At 41.6% G+C, this 19292-nt stretch overlaps 1 protein-coding gene across 2 annotated transcripts in view; it reads right to left on the reverse strand.

Moving 5' to 3' along the window:
• The window catches only part of ret (ret proto-oncogene receptor tyrosine kinase), a 21921-nt gene extending 3544 nt beyond the window's left edge, over positions 1-18377 (reverse strand). For both annotated transcript variants that reach the window (XM_034609182.1, XM_034609183.1), the window contains exons 1-17: positions 18095-18377; positions 7458-7700; positions 6887-7180; positions 6276-6514; positions 5692-5887; positions 5397-5596; positions 3632-3914; positions 3273-3404; positions 2744-2854; positions 2532-2645; positions 2162-2406; positions 1927-2074; positions 1701-1808; positions 1399-1613; positions 975-1097; positions 815-885; positions 52-189 (exon numbers count right to left, since the gene is read on the reverse strand). In XM_034609182.1, the coding sequence (XP_034465073.1) occupies positions 52-189; positions 815-885; positions 975-1097; positions 1399-1613; positions 1701-1808; positions 1927-2074; positions 2162-2406; positions 2532-2645; positions 2744-2854; positions 3273-3404; positions 3632-3914; positions 5397-5596; positions 5692-5887; positions 6276-6514; positions 6887-7180; positions 7458-7700; positions 18095-18158 (2924 nt within the window). In that variant the 5' untranslated portion in view covers positions 18159-18377. The remainder of the gene's footprint in view (positions 1-51; positions 190-814; positions 886-974; positions 1098-1398; positions 1614-1700; positions 1809-1926; positions 2075-2161; positions 2407-2531; positions 2646-2743; positions 2855-3272; positions 3405-3631; positions 3915-5396; positions 5597-5691; positions 5888-6275; positions 6515-6886; positions 7181-7457; positions 7701-18094) is intronic.
• Positions 18378-19292: the final 915 nt, after the last annotated feature.

Raw genomic sequence — 19292 nt, forward strand, 5'->3', positions numbered from 1 at the left:
GCTTGGCAAAAAATAAGGAGATGATGTAGAGTAACACAGAGTGGAGCTCACATTTCTTCTGAGCAGTTCTCTGGTCTCTCCATTCTGTAGCCGGTCTTGAGGAGGTTAAAGAGGCGTTCGGGGGCGATGCCTGGGTACGGATTTCCTCCAAGTGTCACTATCTCCCACAGCAGCACACCGAAGGACCAGCTGGGAAGAAAACACAAGAGTATAAGACTATTTAAAGCTGGAAGATTGATACTCAATTGTCAAGAGTTATCTATTATATATGAAGCTACAGTCAGGAGTCAGTTAGCATAGCTTGGCAAGAAGATCCTATTACCTTAGAACAGAGCTAGGTTTAGTGTTTCCTCCTCCTATTTCCAGTCTTTTTTTATGATTAACACTGTATTTCATATTTAAATAATAACCGTAACTTAAGCAATACATTATGGGGAAGATAATATATATTTATATCCATGCACGTATGCACCAAAGAAAAAAGAAAAAAAAGTTGAAAAAGAAATATATACTGTATATAAAGAATACACTTTTCTCTGGCTCCTGTTTGTGAGACGTTTCAAGGGCTTTGAATTGTGACTTAGGAACTTGTGCCTTTTAAAACTATATCTATCAACTTGATTATTAATCCTAAAAGACAGTTTCTCATAAGCTGCTGCAACTCCAAGCTGACAGAACCATACATGTGCCTGAAGTACATCTTCCTATTTCCAGTTTTTATGCAAAGTTCAAAGGTTAATCATCTTCATATTTATCAATAAAACAATATTTTCCAATATGTCAAACTTATGTTTTAAATGATGTTTATACTCACACATCACTTTGCGTTGTGTAAATGTGATCAAACAAGGATTCTATTGCCATCCATTTAACAGGAATACGACCCTGGAAAAACACAAAAAACAACGTTGTTATTTGTCATTGAAAAGATTGTTGTATATAAACCCAAATGTACTTTACTGTCTCTTCTTCACCTTGCTCCTCTTAACATATGAGTCCTCTTCGTACACGTCTCTGGAAAGGCCAAAGTCTGAGATCTTCATCTTCCTTCCCTCAGCTACCAGGACGTTTCGTGCTGCGAGGTCCCTGTGAACAAGCTGTCGCACAGAAACGCTCATTTCGACTTAATTCATCTCTCTCGTTTTCAGAGCTCAAACTTCAACTGAATCGTCAAAGCCTCTCAGTAATTTCATTTAAATTGATATTTCAGCTTCAGTCACTTGAATGGAAACACAAACTTCTTCCATTCCAGCTGCTATTTCAACTTCTCTGGTATTTGTATTTGACTGCTACCATAATAATACCAAAATGTATCATTTCATATGTTTTCAGTGGTAAATTTCCAGCAGTGAGCACACATACTGTGCATTTTGCAACTTATTATCGTTTATCATGTACCTTCATTTCAGCCAGGTACTGCATGCCTCTGGAGATCTGCCATGCAAATGAGATCAGGTCCCCCATGGTCAGAGCCCTGTCGTCCGGGTTCTCCAGGTAGCTGGAGTTTCGGTTGGCGTCCCTGCCCATGTAGCTCGGGCCAACTTTCCGACTCTCGCGCAGGAAGTTGCGGAGCGACCCGTACTTGGCATACTCCACGATCAGATACAATGGACCTATTCAGAGAAACGCAGCACTCAAGACTCCATGTGCAACACACATGCACCGAGAGAGCACGGCAGGATGGAGGACTGAGGCCTTACCTTCCTGGCTGCACGCTCCATACATCTTTATGACGTGCGGGTGGTTGACTTGCTTCAGTAAAGTGAATTCTGACAGCAGGTCACGCAGCTCACTGTGTGAGGCGTTCTCTGTTACGGAGGAAAAGCAGGGACTGTAATGATGAAACCATTCATCCCTCCAGACATTCATTCCTCATATATCAATGCTACTTCCAGGCTTGTCTGGTCATTGCCTGGCTCGTCTTACCTTTAAGCATTTTCACAGCCACAGTGGTGTAACCTGCTTTTCCTTTCAGCCTGAACGCTGTTGCCTTGACCACTTTCCCAAACTCTCCTTCTCCTAAAGTCTTGCCCAGTACAAGGTTTTTACGAGGAAACTCCCACTTTGGATCCTCCTGTTGAAACAACACAGCATTTCTCAAATGTTCCAACACACAATGTAAAAAGAAGAAAGAGTCCATGTGTTGAAAGAAGCAGCTCACGGGTATTTTAAAGTTGTCAGGCTCAATGGAATCCTGAGAGCCCCGGCGTAAGTTGTTCGCAGGGAAGCTGATGGGATAGGCCTGAGCTGGCCGACGGAATGTCATTTCCGCGGAGGCGATTGGCGGCTTGGGCGAGTTCTTGTGATACCGGTGAATGAAGTATGAGGAGAGGAGGATGGAGACGACGAAGGAGAGCAGCAGAGAGGTGGCGATGATGGTTTTACACATGTCGTCGCATATCGCGTCTGGAGGAGAGGATGTTGTGTCATTTTTCAAGAAAAGCAGCCATCAATTTCTGTTTCAGATGACATGACACAGCACCTCGGGGAGACAATCTTTCACTTGTCTCGTGTGATTAATGACGACTCACCCACAATATCTTCCTTCTCACAGAAACATCTTTCTGAGTAGCAGTAGCATGTTCCATATCCGGCCTTGATCCCGTTTCCCAAGCCTCGTTCATGACCTCCGATCACAGTTTCCTCTTCACAGACAAACAAGATGGTTTCATTTAAACATTTATATTTAATAGAAATGTGTTTTTTATCTTTCACAATATGCAGGAAAAGACATGTTTCATACTTGTACAGTCTTGGGGGCATATTGATGAATCTTTGCTTTCCACTGCATCACAGAAGCTATCAGGGCATGTCCGCAGGTCAGGGGAGCAGGTCGAGTAATTTTCAGATATCCCTGAAATATGAAAAGGGTCAGTGGGCAAACAGATGATACCAGATGACAAACAACATGCACATGACAGACAACTAATTCTGAAGTTCTGTTATATGATGTTGTTGTTTAAACAATACATGACTGTGGGGCCTTGCTCCTGCCATCATGTGGTTTCTGTTTCTCAAAATTAACACCACATTTTCCGTGCATCCTGTTGCAAGAGACAGTGGTGTAACTGAGAGGGACACACATGCTGGATCCGGGCTTTAATTTGTTCCGTTGCCACCGCTGAGGGAAACATGTTCACATTTGGTTCTCATTAAAAGACTCCAAGGTCTCGTACTGAATACAGAAATGATTCAGCGATGTTAAAATCCTTTAGGATTACAAGTAAACAACTTTTATTTGTGATGATCCATGTTAATTAAATAAAATGTACCTTTCTCTGTGCCTTGCCTCCACTGACACCTCCCCGTTGTCGCTCCCGGGCCACGGACAGACTCGCAGTCTCTTCGTAGTCTGTTCTCCGCACAGGACAGGAGCCGCTGGCTCTCCTTACTGGCCTTTTTTACTATGTACAACAGAGCCAGAATGACACATAGCCACATGTTTAAAAGGCATTTGGGAGAAAGGAACATTTCTCCCAAATGAAAAGATTATTTCAGTGTGCCAAAGGTGGTGGTGAATTAGGAAGCGAGTGTTTCAGTGCCCAAAGGAAACAGCAACTAAAACTTGAGATGAGTTCCTGTAAATATGAGCATGTTGTTTTCAAATGTAGATTCACTACATACTACATACCTTCACTATCTAGTATGATGTGGATCTGTGTGCTGGCCTCCTGCTGCGTGTGCTCCTCCTGGGCCACAACAGAGTACTGCAGGTCCTGGCACTCAGGCCTGCGCAAAGCCTCAGAGTCGTTCACGTAGAGCAGCCCCCACATCTCGTCTGGAGCCTGGGCGATGCTTATGGCGTCATAGCAGGACTGCAGGTCAGCGGACACGTTCTTATCTGGCACCTCGAGCCGGTACGTGACGATGAAGCCATCAAATTGCTGACAGTTTTCCACACACACTCTGCCAACCTGAGAGGGAAGGAGACAAGGGAATGAAAGTTGAACATTATTATACATGGTAAGTAAGTAACCAGCAGGTGGCAGTCTCACTGTTTGAGAGTGAGTCAGCACATGGTCATATTGAGCTGGGGCTTATAAATTGTATGCTATATTATATTATAATATTATATTAACACTGTCACATTTTAGTACGGAATCTTATCCTATTTATTATTATTATAATTATTATTATATTTACATTTCTACCCACTGTAATCAGAGGATTCAAATAAAAAATAAAAATAATAATAATGTCAAGTCATTTGTAGTCACTTTCATGTCTCTAACTAATCATCAAGCTAATGTTGAACCCCAGACACATGTTGCTACATGTGTAATAATGTTGTCCAATGTGACAATTCATACCCAGTATAACAATTCTATTAAAACTAGTTTTATGATTAGGGCACAAGTAACGTCTTGTAAAAGGGTTTATCTCCTGCTACACCAAAATTATGGTATGCTTTTCAATCTACCAGGAGCCTAAAACAACACATTAGTGGCACATGAATGGAATGAGATGCTTGGATGGAAATGGAAATATGGAAATATTGTGTAAAAATGAAACTTTACATTTTAAAGAAATCTATAATGTCTCTGTTTTACATAATTTGGGTATTGTATAACTTAAGTAACAGTGCAAATAAATAAAAGTTGACAAAATGTACTCAACAAAAAGTTAAAGAACCTCATTAACTTTTAATATTTAAAGTATTAAAAGTAAAAATACTTCCCTAATGTAATCTTACATCATTAACAGTGCCTACTATATATTTAGTTTAATACATGATTTATACAGACCGTCATATTAATGAAGAATGCTGCAGATGATGCTACTGAAAACAGTTGCATCGTCATATTAAGTCATCACTTAGTGTCGACCTCTCCTGAGAACATTTCAGGTGTTTCTTTACTAGTGCTGCTGCTGCAGGAGGCGGGTCTAATGTTGCCTGTCTGCTCTGACTGGATCAGTGGACCAGTTCCCCTCCCGTATGTATTCATTACATTTAAAATACAGTATGATAAACCATGTGAACATATCATACAATGCATTGTAAAAATGTAGTAGAGATAGATACAGACATTTGCTGATATATGTAGTGGAGTAAAAGTGAAAAGTACCTGAAAGTAAATCTACTTATTGGTACAGATATGTGAAAAATACACATAAGTACAGTAATGAAGAACTTTGTTACATCACACCCACTGCATACTCCATGTACTCTGCATATCTCATCCTATGATGATCCGACGGGAATTTGTGCAGATGTTTTAGATATTTCAACACCATTAAAATGGAATTCTGACGGGACCTTTAGTCAATATGATGAGAAGGAATTACTGCAGCCAACAATAACTCGGGTAATGCACACATCAGCATGTGACTAATGTTAATGATCGATATGCTTTAAGACAGCAGCAGTGGGTTATGGATGTGTGTGGGGAGCTTACCTGTGCGTAAACAGAAGCTCTGCGTGTCAGTGTGAACATGTGTGTGATGTTTGCGAAGCGGATGTGCACTGGTAGGATGGTGATGTTGAAGTGCAGCAACACTGTTCCCTCCAGACCGGGGTAGGTTGTGTCATTGACCAGGTAGTCCAACTGCACACTGCGATTCTCATTCACATACAGGTTCCTCTTCAGGACCAGCTCTAAAACCAAGAGCAGAAAATATATATATACGTGTAAAATGCATCTAAATACTACAGTGTTCATAAATTGAATTGTAGTACTTGGGTTTACTTACGGTAGTCATGGACGGTCTCTCGAATGCCTCCGTGAGCTGCTTTCCTTTCACTGAAGGTGCCTTTTATTTCGAATGTTTTATTTATCCATGGGTCGCTGTTGAGCAAGGTCCCAGCATACTTACTGAGGCTGTTGTCTATGTGATAGATGGGGGTTAAATCCCTGTCAAAGACATACAAGGTTCCAAAAGAGCCACCCTAGAAAAAAAACAAGAAGGTGAGAGCTGATCAGATCAGTCTTGTATTCGTCCTCTCACTCAGTGGCGGAGCAAGGATTTTCCTTAATCAGGGGCCACAAAGGGGCCACAGTTTACACAGAAGGGACAATTATATGTCCAACATCCATGTACAATTCCTGATTCAGTCATTTAGTCATTCCTTGTCTACTGTTAGCTCTATAATATCTAATATATCTTGAAAACTGTTCCTTGTTCAAGTGTTCCTAATAAAAGCGTGGTCATGTTTATTGCTAGTAGGATGTTTATTCAAATAAATAAAAGACTACTGACAGGACAGGGGCTCTTCAGGGGCCAATACGATTTCAGCTGCCTCCTGGCCCCTCCCCTAAATGCACCCCTGCTCTCACCTTTGTCCGATTGAAGCTGATAACGATGTCCGTCGTGTCCGTCCCGTTCACATACGGTGCATTATCATCCTCGTCCATGACAAACACGTCCAGGGAAGTTTCCACCTTGGTGATGACCGTGTCTGTTCGGACTGTGCAGACCATCAGGAGTCTGTAGCACTCACTCTCCTCGCGGTCCAGAGGGGCCGTCACCACCAGCTCTGTGGTGTTCTCATCCACAGCGAACGGTGCTGGGGTTTCTGCAGAGAAGAGGGAGAACAAAAAAAACATACATGTGTCTGGATGTGATTCAATAGCAAACTGTGACTTTGGCTGAACAGCAGACAACGTGGCTTCAATGTCACTAATGGAAAAACAGAATTTAGCTTAAATGCTAAACGAGAATAACAGTACCCTAAGAAGAAAAAGGTCATTCAGTCAATGAAGTGACTGAGTAATGTGTTATACAGCTAGTGCTAACAGTACCCACTATACCAGAACAAGTAAGACTGTAAAACCACTCTGTTAAATTGAGCTGTGATGCATTTTATGATTTATAAATTCCACTTTCCATCTGCAATAGGAAGAATCTGTTCAAACATCACAAAGTCTCTCTTTTCAATGTCTCTAACCTGACTCCACGTTGTAAGAGATGGTGTAGTTGGGGCAGACGTTGAGTCTGGTGAGTCGCCGCAGTTGCCGTATGGCCCCGGGGAACCTGTTCTCCATTATGTGGGGGTTGGAGGTGTCTCTGTGGGGGAAGCAGAGCTCCTTCATATCCGTGTGGGTGCACTGGGGCAACGTGGCGTTGACAAAGTCCAGCGTGATCCGAGGGGAGTTTTTGTTGATGCAGTGGGGCCTTCTGGAGAAGTTTGGTAAAACCGTGGCGTGGAGGCCCAACTTCTTCACGGACCACGAATGTTGATCTGGTGAGATGCAGAGCCGAAACAAAAGCGAGAGGCATTTTAATCTCAGACAGTGCTTTTTTAGTCGTCTGCACTTTTTGTTCTTGCCATTATGCAATTACATTACAACCTGAACACAGAGCCAAAGCATTATTAGTATGCAAAGAGCATAAACGCCAAGAAACAAATGTACTCTCATGTTAAAACACACCCGGCACTGAAACAAGATTATACAGAGTGGTCTCAGACTTTCGGACCACACTCTGCATTACCATGACAATGCTTGTGTCCAACTCACTTGGGATGGCGAAGTCGCTCTCCTCCAGAGTTTTGTTCAAGGACAGTATTCCGGTATTGACGTCCAGGTGGAACCAGGAGCTGTAGGCGGGCCGTCTGAGCGAGCTCCAGCACAGGTAGAAATGCGGCCGCTCAGAGTCGTTGTCCAGCATGGCGTGGACCTGCAGGATGGGCGTACCTGCCGGCTGGCCCACGTACACCGTCTCGATGTACTCATTCTGAGGGAAGTACAGGGCTGTCACTCCTGCAGAGAGAAGATATGGAGAAAACAGATGTTGGAAAGCAGGTGAGTCAACCCTGTGCTGACTGAAAAACAGGGCCTAACATCACTGTCTCATTACAGAGCAGGATACCGGCAGTTATCAGACATCTCTCCCTGGATATTTAATTGTGACAACAATGCGCACTGACAATGCTGCCTGGGCTGAATGGAAAAAAGAACATACATGAAATGTGACAGGCTCCTTTTTTTTCATCTCCCCCCCTTTGCGGAAATTGAAGGGTGGTTTCAAATGACACTTATGCAGCTCTTTTAATGAATTTCTCACACGGTCAATAACATGTGGTTTCCGTTTCTCCTTGTATTCACCTTGAGAAGTTTAATTACAAGGGATAACAGGATATGCAGGATAAATGAATCATTACCTGCCATAGTGGTGTGTGTATGCATGCATGTACGTGAGTGCATATGTGTGCGAGGGGGTAATCCATAAAGAGCTATAGCAGGCTGTGTTTTACAGGAAAAAGGAGATGTGAGTGTTCCTCCTGTAATTATATCCCTGTTATGTTCCTCTTTGACGACAGTAGGCGACCATTTAGGGAACGCACTAATGTCATTAGCAGACAGCACAACTAGATTTTCTATTTCTGTTGGTGCAGTTGAGGCTTTGGCTCTGGTTTCAGACATTGATTTAATTTCATGGGGCTTGGATGACAGGAGGCCGAGCTGATGGATAAAATGTGGCCGTCCTTCCTGAAGGATAGAGATGGAGATACACTCTGGGAGGCTGCCGCGGCCCCTTTTTATTAAAAGTGTTCTCCGGGACAAAAACAAACAGCGGGCCACTCGTTTGTTAATCCTGCTGCGATGGCGGGAGTCACTTTCACGACTACAAACATTTTAGGGATGAGTTGCCATTTTGTAATCGGAGCCATTTGTGCTCGGACTCATACTGAGGCCTTGTACGTGTTAAGTGTTCTATAGGCCCTCAGCTCATGTTTTGAGCACAGTGGGTGTATAGATCTGCAAGATACATTTTTCCCTTACACACAAGTTCTTATGGATGGATGTTTTTGCAGGTGTTGGAATAATTACTACTGGAAATAAAATACTTTTTAACAACACGCTGGAAAACATGATGATTGATTGGCAGGGCTTTAGAAAATAAACAAGTGGCTGTGGCTCAGGAGATAGGGAGGGTCGTCCACTAAACAGAAGGTGGTTCGATTTCAGTACCCCCATTCCCTTTGCCTTAGGCAAGACACTGAACCTCAAATTACCCCGTACGGCTGTGATGGCAGTGTGTGAGTGATGTATGATAGAAGTGTTGCACGTAGAAGCACTTTATGTGTGTGAATGAGGGAAAGGCAAAACTGTAAAGTGTTTTGAGTGGTCATCAAGTCTAGAAAAGTGATATAAATATAGTTTATTTAATTTGGAATAGCTCACTCATTGATTTTAAGTTTCTTTTATGATAATTTGTGAGGAATTTTAGACTTATATTATTATTTTATTTATTAATATTTAGGCCTAAGAGCACAAAAAAGAAATGATACAAAGTTTCCTCTTGAGTTAAACAAAATGTTGATGTGTTTTCAATGCTAAATCTAATGACTAGATTTATTACTTTGCTTGTTGCTGAATCTGGCTTTTTATATACGGTCTATGGTCTGACTCGGAGCACAGATAGAAGAGAGCGAGCGAGCATTTAATGAAAGAATGTTTATGTATAATATAATATATAACAAGTGCCAGTTTGGGGGCTCAGTTATACAGCTGAGGCTTCGAGACGTCGTCAGTCACGTATATGGTGATGTAGTTGTTATGGAAGTTTTCTGGAAGCTGGTGAAAGGAGATCTCAGGCAACAGCTGATGTCTTTTGCAGAAAATTTTAATGTAGACCATCAAGCATAACTTCCATAACAGTAGTGACGTGGCTCTAAGGCGGCTCTAGCCCATGAAAAAGCAAACTGGTTCTTAAAAGGTTTGCAGTTGGAAGCAGCTCTGAACCAGCACTAGCACTGGTGGAAAGGGGGTATGTGTGTAATAATCTTGTAGAATCACCTATAGTGGAGGCACTAAGACGACTATTTGTCCTGTGATGCAGTTTCAGGTTGTTTGATACTGCTTGTCTTGTTTAGACGTTACAGCATAATACAGAGCTGTGACTCCATGGGAGGCAGAGAAAAAGGTTGAACATGGATGGATGGCTCTGCTATAGTAGAATAACACGATGCAGTGCCTGTTAAATGTTATATAGACATTTCAAATGCAGCACATGGACTCTGAATGTGCTGAAGGTCAACAATAATGATATATGACTTAAAAAATAACACAGAATGGGTGTGAGAAAATATGAGAAGTGAAACACAATACATGTCCTGTATGCAATCAGTCAAGGCCTTAATCCAAGCAGCTAAAATGGCCAATAGAGGGCGCCATTATCATACGGACACAGACTCAAACCTGACAGTGGAAAACCATTGCTTAATATTCATTATAATACTGTACATAATTAGTCAGTTTTAATTTGATAAGATGCTAAGGATCCTGGGTTAATTTGCAGTTTGAACAAGATTTATAATACAAATGTCTACAGCCCCTTACTAGATAAATAAAGAAAAATAATACACATGATACAGTCATGAATCAAACACAGCAGCTCTACGAATAAAGCTCCAGCGTGTTAACTAGCGTGAGCCGCATGCATTTATGAACGCTGGCCCTGGCTCGAAGCCACGCTGGTTGGACCTCATGCAACACAATTCGTTTATATCATTCAAAATTCAATTTCTTTCCAGGACTGAAGCCAACAGAAAGCAAGCAGTTTATATCAAAACTAATTAATTGCATGGATCAAGCAGGCCTCTCTTAGCAAATGGCATCTTTTGTCAGTGAAGCCATGATGACGAATTTCCAAAGCATGACTCATTACCTTTCCCCCAAACGATGCACAAGAATGATGGAAATACACACAGCGTAATGACAAGTCACCTCTTAACACCATGCACGGATAATGATTAAAAAAAAAACTAAAAGCTGCCGCACATGGTTCATGTCAGTGCTATATCATGGGAAGAGTGAAAAAATATGCCCCTCATTTTTTGACATATAGAGCGACATCATTGCTGTTTTTGGAGCAGCCTCGACGTGCCATAAATCAAACTGTGTAAACATTACCATCATAAGCCGACCTTTTACAGCCTTCACACACCTATAAAACCCACGTCATATAGTGTCATTTCTTCAAAAGACAGAGTAAGTAATTTTGCAAACAAAGCCAGTGTTTGAACAGGAGGACTCTTGTAGCAATCCATGTTTACAATAGATAGCATGTACTGCCGAGTGGATGTCGAAATTGGACTCATACGAGGCTGAAAAACAACTATCGGTCATCTCCATGCGTGCTCGCCCTGCTTGTCTTTGATAATTGCAGTTACCTTGAGTTTATTGTGGTCTGTGTCCTCTTTGTCTCATTTTTTTTTAACAGTGGAAGGACAAAAAGGACAAAATCTCATCCGACCGTCTGAAACCACGACGTTCGGTCAACCACAGTGTGTCTGCGACCGGTCAGAGCCGATAGGGTGGAACGCCCTCACCGTCGTCCCAGACAAAGACAGGAACTCAATTAGCTCAATGCGTGCTTCGGCTGACAGATTTACCAGCTATGAGCTCATGTGCTGAAGAACCCACACACTTACTAATCTACCTCTGTGGAGGCCTCAGTGAAGCACATCACGGATCTCCCCCCCCCCCCATGCACCCAGACGTCCTCTCCGAGCATACTCATCAACAACATGGCAGATCAGGAAAAGTGACCCAGGCCCATCTGCTGTATGATTCATTCCCTCACTAAACTCGTTGGTGGACTGGAGCTCCTGCGGTGAGAGCTCAGCCCGATGCATGCCCTCTGATTCCCAAGGTCAACGTGCGCTACATCAGCCCCTGGTAACGACCCATTGGAAAGGCTGTGTATCTGGCAGCAGACCAATCAATAACCGTACTAATCAACGGTGATGCTGATTGTTTTCCACTGATGAGACAGACAAGGAGAATGGCTGATGGCTGTGGCAATCATCTCTGCTGCATGTAATATGGGGCCAGTGGTTTTAGCTGCACGGCCGCAGAAATATTACATCAACGGTGTGGGTTTCATTTCACGGCCAGCGACACAATTTGCTCCATCAGTATCCACATTTTCAAAGAATCTATCATCTGTTACAAAGTGGCTGCAGCGAGCAGCAGGATGGGGCATATCAGCCTGTTATATGATGGTGATATAAATACAATAAATATTATAATGACTCAGAAACCTATCATGATTTCTCTGCTTCCAGAGATGTAACAGTTATGGGAATGGTTCTCTTCAAGGATTCAATTAACTAAAAAGCTGCACATTGGGCTATAATTCCACTTATGAAAGCTATTATTGATCATAATGTTTTGAAATCTCTCCCTCTCCATTTCCTGTGCCAGTATATGCTTTAGCCATATCATGCTGCATCCACAACCTGGATTTAATGTAGTCCTAACTGTGACACTCTCCGTCTCAAAAACAATGAGGTGTAATGAGGAGAGAAAGTCATTTCCTGTCATGATGACACAGCCATCAAACTTTTCATCAGAGTAATACGATATCTCATCTCAGTTTGGAGGAGGGGGCAGTCGGGCTCCAGGTTATTACTCAGTTTACCGATATGCATACCGTAACATAATAATCAATTACCCCTATAATGTAATCCAATTAGCCCTCCGAGAATACAAGAGCTGAGATCCAATGAACCATGTTCATCAGTCATAAAGAAATCTAATATAACATCTCCTCTGGGATTAGTTACAAGTATAAATTCAGTTTAAGAATTCCTCTGGGGGGGGATAGTGGCATAAAAAATGGAACATGTGGTTGATCATGGAGCTCCAGACTGAGTTGGATGCAACAGTCATTAGGCTACTTTGATAAAACCAGATCAGGATGGACAGGCACAAAGAAACAAGGAAACAACTGCCAGTAAAAATAATGTCAAATCATTGATGTTTTCATAAAGAATTCACTGTGACCGGTTTCATAAAGGTGTCATACCACTGAATTTCAAAAATCAAGGGTTTACTGAAAATGCTCACGTTTCAAAAATATGTATGATAATTACTAGATGCTTCACAGTGTAAAAAGATTGAAAAATGATCCAGCGAGAACTCCTTGTGTCCAAGGAAAAATCGACTAAAACGCGAGCGGCTCTGAGGTACAGTGCTAAAGTTAATCTCAGCATGTTAACATGCTCACATGCTTGCAGGTCACAAACCAAGTACTGGACAAATTAACATATTGACCTCATGTTGGTCGTTGATAAAAGTCAGTGAAAGTCTATCGAGTCATGAGGATTATTCATAGGGAATGTGAATGTCTGCAAATTTTCATAAATTTGAGAAAAAATAACATGATTCAATTGTTGACCTAGTCGTAGCAGAGGCTCAAAATTATTGTATTTTGGAGAAAATAACAACATATCCAAGAAATGATTGACTGGAAGGACATCATGCGAGAAGAAGAAAACTGACGTATGATCCATATTCACGTACAACAAGCGTAAATACAGATGTAGTTTCCATTTTTGACTATATTGATAATCATAATTCCTAATTCCGTCATAAAATGATGGATTTTTTGTACATTATGGGGATTTTATCATTATTAATCATACATTGTACAAAGGGCAAAATTACCGTACAAATGCGATAATTATCGTACGTCTGGCAACACTGTGACTGAGTGACATTACCGTGGCTAAAAAAGATGTCATACAAATGTTTACCTTATAGATATTGTATATTAAATAAAAAAAGGTATTTTGTGTTAGTTTAATAAATTCTGATGAATTGAATATAAAAGGTGTTAAGTGTCAGACTCTCCATGCAGCGGGCAGGACCATCATCATTAAATCTTTCCAATCCTGAAAATATCAGTACCCAAACTAAAAACGACACTGTTGAGACGGGTGGTGACTATTTGAACAACTAGTGTCTGACTGCTTGTTCCATTGTGTGTCACCACATCAGGCTTTACAGTGGATGATGGATTACATTATGGAAACAGAGGGAGGGGCGTTTGCTTATATGGCAGACAATGGAGGCCGCTGATCTTCCAGCACGAGGGGAAATAAAGCTTTCAGAGTTTCTGGCACTGGCAGGTGGAGGAACGTGGTGGAAAAATAATTTCCAACATATTTAAGGATCAAACAGATGGACACAGAGGGATGGCAGGGTGTGGCGGGCGGAGGAGGGGTGAGCGGAAACATCCTCTTTGGGATCAGAAGTATCAGCCTTCATGGGAAAAGAGGATTTAACTTAAAGAAAAATGTTAACATTTTCTCCATAATGGTTTGGTAACAGCAATAATATTGCAAACGTTTTTATTATTAAAAATCGTAAAGCCGACTAGCACCTGTAAAATCATCACCCTGACTCACGTTCAGCTCTGCAGCATCACACAGATGATGTGGATTCAAATGAGCTTCTCCTGGGTTTTGCTGATTGTTGTAAATAATGGGTCAAACACGGCGCGCACTGCTAGGCAACTGGAAAATAACTTGTCAAGACCCATGTGAAACAAGAGGACTAAAAGCCCCGAGGGCGAAATTTCAATCAATGTCTCCTTGTCCTTTCACCACAGCAAATTAGATTCTGCCCATGCATGAGAGCCAAGTGTGACCCTGAACTGACGAGAGGATCAGGCAGGGAGCTTTGACAGGTAGGAGCAGCGTCCATGAAAAGCCAGCAGCAGCAGGAGGAACAGTCCGGAGCTGGAGGCTGGGACTCTCAGCAGAGCAGCAGTAAGTGAATTGGGCGGTGTCCCTTCGTCAGACGCGATATTTCATAGAGCCACGAGTTCAGTTTGGTCAAAAAACAAATGGAGTGATGCATTTCAGCGAATGTTTTGCTGATTCAGGAGTTGGCAACGGGAGGAACAATGATCGAAAAGTCAAAACGTGAAACATTGTGAGCTTCAAACTGCTGCATCACTGCTCTGATCCTAAACTTGGCAGCATTATGCTGATGATCAGTTGCATTTGTAGCACACAACATGTTCACTGTTATTTCCCTGTACAAAAAAGAAAAAAAACTAAAAAGTACATTTTTCTTGGCAGATTTCTTGGCAAAATCTTGGGGGGGGTGGGTTAAGATTTAATGATTGGAGCACAGCTGAGGCCAGGTGGTTGTGGTTTTAAATCACATGCTGGGACGTGTGTTTTTGCCAAATTCTTAAGTGAATAACCATGAAAAAAACACAAAATAAATCCTTTCCCTCTGAGACATAAACAGAGAATCAAGTTTCTTTTTCCTAAAAACAGCTTTGACAAGTGTTTTTCTTTCTAAGATCTAAAGAAACAAATAAAAGAAATAAAAGTAAATCCCTGCCGTTCACACAATTTGATCTAAAGGATAAACTCTCAAACAACTTGTATCAAGATGGTGTCCAATTACACTAAAAGAGACGTAGTGACAACACGAGTAGAAAGTTGACAAGATTTATGGTGCAGCCATATAGGCAACACAAGACAGAGGCTTTGCTGAATCATATAATGTAATAAGGAGCTAAATCAAATAGCAGCATGTTTCAAATGAGATTTATTGGTCTGGTCCTTCTCAAAAGCAAAGGATACTGATGAAAATCACTGTGGTAATGCACCGAGAAGGAGAAGCAGCTGAAAGATTCTGCGGGGCGCTGCTTCCTGTGGGATGGAGGAGGGTCATCACTGAGGGAGGATCACCACTTGGTTAAGGTTTCAAAGGTCAGAGGGCGAGGCAGGGTCAAAGATACAGTAGCAAGGTCACGGTGGAAGATAAACCGATCAATACTCTTATGTGAAAACATCTGCGGCTCTTTATGTGGAAGTGATGGATTACACAGAAGTGTCTGTCAAGACGTGGTTCATTTCCATAAAGGCTTTTACCAGGTTTAGAGACAGAAGCTGCTGTTCAGTGCTTGTTCTGTGGGCCGACATCAAACTACTTAAATCATTAACAAGGTTGCATTTAAATAAATCAAATGAAGCAAAGGTCCTTTCAGCAAATCCCCTTCTCCAAAGGCACAGTAGTCCATCTTCCCAAAGACATAAGTAGGACTTATAATAATAACAAGACATAATAAGACTTCAGGGCCTTGGGTCTTCTCCTTTTCCTTTTCCTTTGCACAACTTATAACATACAGAACCAGTTAAGTTGTGTTCACACTTTGATGGTGTATACTGTTATGGTGTTGGTCATTGGTGTTTCAAACATATATTCTCCTACTTTTCTTTCACATGTTATTGTACTACCCAGTGGGGGCCATGTCCCTTCCTGTGTGTCTTCTTCTATGTAAGAAGACAGACAGCAGTGTAAAACCGTACTGGAAGTCCTTGTATGTGTACTTGGCCATTAAACGCATGTGCATGACAACAAGAAAACATTTTTGCATCCAAACTGCAACCAAATACACAACAATAAGATCCAGCTTCAGTTCAGTCTAATTAAAGTCTTGAACTGCTTTACCTCTTCTACTTCGTTCCACTCTTAAGTGCAGGGCGACGTCTCGGCCACTTTTAAAAATGCTGATTAGTCTTATGGCGAGAGCTGATTGCCAGTTTCCTTAGTTTGATTACCTCAGCAAGAAAAACTCAAGTCATCAGTAACCTGTGAGCTGTAACAGTGGGTTAGGGGTTAGGGGGTTGAGGGGGTTAGGGTGAATCAGACCATACACTCACAACTTTTGTTTTCTACGGACGACTAATGTAACTGTTCCTTAAGTTAAATTACTTGTATAATGAGGACTCACAGAGACACAAAAACTACATCAAATGGTTATTAAAATCCACTAGAATATGATCCCTGGAGCATCTTTAAAGTAATTTGGTGGCTTAAAATCTTCTAGAGCAGAATACAATTGTACTGCAACTGATGTCAACAAGCAGAACATCCTGCAAAAGTGAGGCAGAAATCGATGTCCGCAAACAAATACAACACAAATCAATCCGATGTGTCGTTTTGAGGCCAGTTACCGTCCGACCTGCAATCTGAACAGTGTGTGCACTTGTATAACAGGCGATATTTTCCTAAAGAAAACAAACAGCGCGGTGTTTGCCCAGAGATAGGAGCAGCTGCCTCACACCTGCCCGTGGCTCGCTTCTTCTTCACCTCTCTGAACAAGTCCAGGTCCTTTTGTTCCAGCAAACCGGCAGGTGATGGGCTCGGCGCTCAATGCAGGGTGTAGATTTCAGCACCCATTTAATTACCACGTCGTCCTTGACACATGAAATGGAACTGGACCAACTGCCTTCCTCTATAAATATCAGGAGAAAAGGCTGTGTTGGTTGAGTGAGAGGAGCATCACACTGAACCTACATCTCTCAGTCTCTTTGTGCTCGGGACGCCACTGTCTGTCACCCTGAAAAATACTCAGAGAACATTACGCGCCTCACTGTGGCACCCTCTGAATTTTCATTAATCATTTTAACAACTCTGCAGGAAACTGCTCCCCTGGGCGATTACGTTTAAGCCTGTAGTTTACTGGTATGAACCCACTTCTGCACTGACCCACTCACATGAATACTGAGCCTTTTTCTTTCCACATCTCAATTCCACTAAAAGACTGTGATGATTACTTTTAAAGTCCACATCCCTGATATTAACCTCAGCTGAGACTGAGTTCAAGTCCAAAAACAAATTCAGGAATTCCACACAATGGCCTATATTTGTCCAAGCAACACATTTGACGGACTGGCTGCACGCTCCTGAGCTATGAGAGACACTTTAAATATAGACTGCATGGGAGCTCAGTGTTGGTACAGTTGGGCTGTGGGATTGTGAATGGGATTATAATATTATGATATATGGCTGTTTTCATTTGACTGTAGGTCTCAGTGTGGCATGCCACACATAACAGCCAGCAGCACAATGCAAGTATCACTTTCTGCAGCGGGAAACACAGTGCTGGCATTGTGCTCATGCCACCCAAGACACTTCTCTGGAAAAAAGCTTTCAGACTCCAGCCTTTTACACACGAGCAGGTGTATTATCAGCTGTTTCAGACATCTCTCCTCTCTGTTTTTCTATGTATGTTCCAGTCAGTTTAGCAGAGCATCATGAAGCTAAAGTGCATCCCAAACCAAACAGGTTTAGCGATAGCTTTTCTGACTGAGAGGAAGGCAAGAGATGAAGAACATGCTCAAAAGAAAGAAAAAAGAGAGATGAAGCTGATGGATGAATAATTTTCCTTTTTGGAAAAATAATTATTTTTTACTTTGCTTTATTTGCACGAATATCTGTTTCAAGAAATCTACTATGCATTTGCACAACATGCAGCGTGTTGAAAATTGCCCCAACTTCATCTTCGTTTCCTCCAGCCGGAGTCTCCTAATAAAACTGAAGATGAGGAGTCTTACCTTCCAGCAGCAGCAGCAGCAGCACAGCGATGTTTCCACGAGAGAAACCACAACTTAGCCCCATTTTTACGAACCATAAGTAAAAGTTTCTGAGTGAAAAACAAGTTCCTTCGATAGAAAAAAAAAATAGAAAATAAAAATTCACACCGCAAAAACAAATAAAGGCGCGGTACAAGCCACAGTGTGTGTCCCACAGTGCGCGCGGCTCCGGTGCAGACGGATGAAGTCAGTGTGCCATGGACGCGCTGCTGTGCGCGCCGCGGCTCCAGTGGCTGCTGCTGCTGACCAGAGGAGGAGGAGGAGGAGAAGGAGGAGGAGGAGGCAGCAGACATTTACAGGAAATTTAAGAGCATAACTTAACAGCAGGTCAGTCATCTCATTAACACTCTGCAGGGTGGAAATTATTAACTCTTATCACTAAATGGCGCGTTTTAAAGGCACAGGCAATGTTTTTTAAAAAGGACTTCAGCCCTTATCAATTTACCTGCTTCATTATAACTGGCGTGATAATTTATGTAAGAGTTTTAGTTTAAAAATAATCAAGAGTTTACATCTAGTAGCAGTACGTAGCACCAGGGGTTTTAATTTATTTATTATGGTGAATGTCAAATTTCAAAACAAAAAATGACGTGAGGATTTCAAGAAATGTACTGTCATGGGATTTACCCACTGAGATGTATCATCTCCACAACACAGATGGGAAACAAGGGACAATAATAGGGGACACAACAGTTACAGAACAAACAACAACACAACAAGGACAAAGCAAAGACAGAAAGAACAAACAACAAAAAGTTATAATATTAATACTAGATACAATCAAAAGAAAGAAAGAAAAGCTCAATCAATGGATAAATAAGGAATGAAAGAAATACAAGTAATCCTGGACAGGTTAAATCAGTAATGAAAACAAATGAAACAAAATTTTGGGGGGATAAGTTACATGATGACAGATATTCTTTACTTCTCAGTGAGTAAAGTATAATGGACAGAATATTGTTCTACACAGTTAATTGTTAGTTAATAAGTTAATACAATTGATGACAATCCATGCATTTTATTTTCAAATAATCATGGATTTACATCTGAGTATATTCAGATGTACCAGTGATTTTAATATATTTATGTGGTGGAATCAGATTTCAAAACAAAGCGTCGTGTGAGGACAGGATTTCAAAGATCCAGCAACAAGCGGATT

The sequence above is a fragment of the Hippoglossus hippoglossus genome, chromosome 15 (genome assembly GCF_009819705.1).
Source record: "Hippoglossus hippoglossus isolate fHipHip1 chromosome 15, fHipHip1.pri, whole genome shotgun sequence".
Lineage (NCBI taxonomy): Eukaryota > Metazoa > Chordata > Actinopteri > Pleuronectiformes > Pleuronectidae > Hippoglossus > Hippoglossus hippoglossus.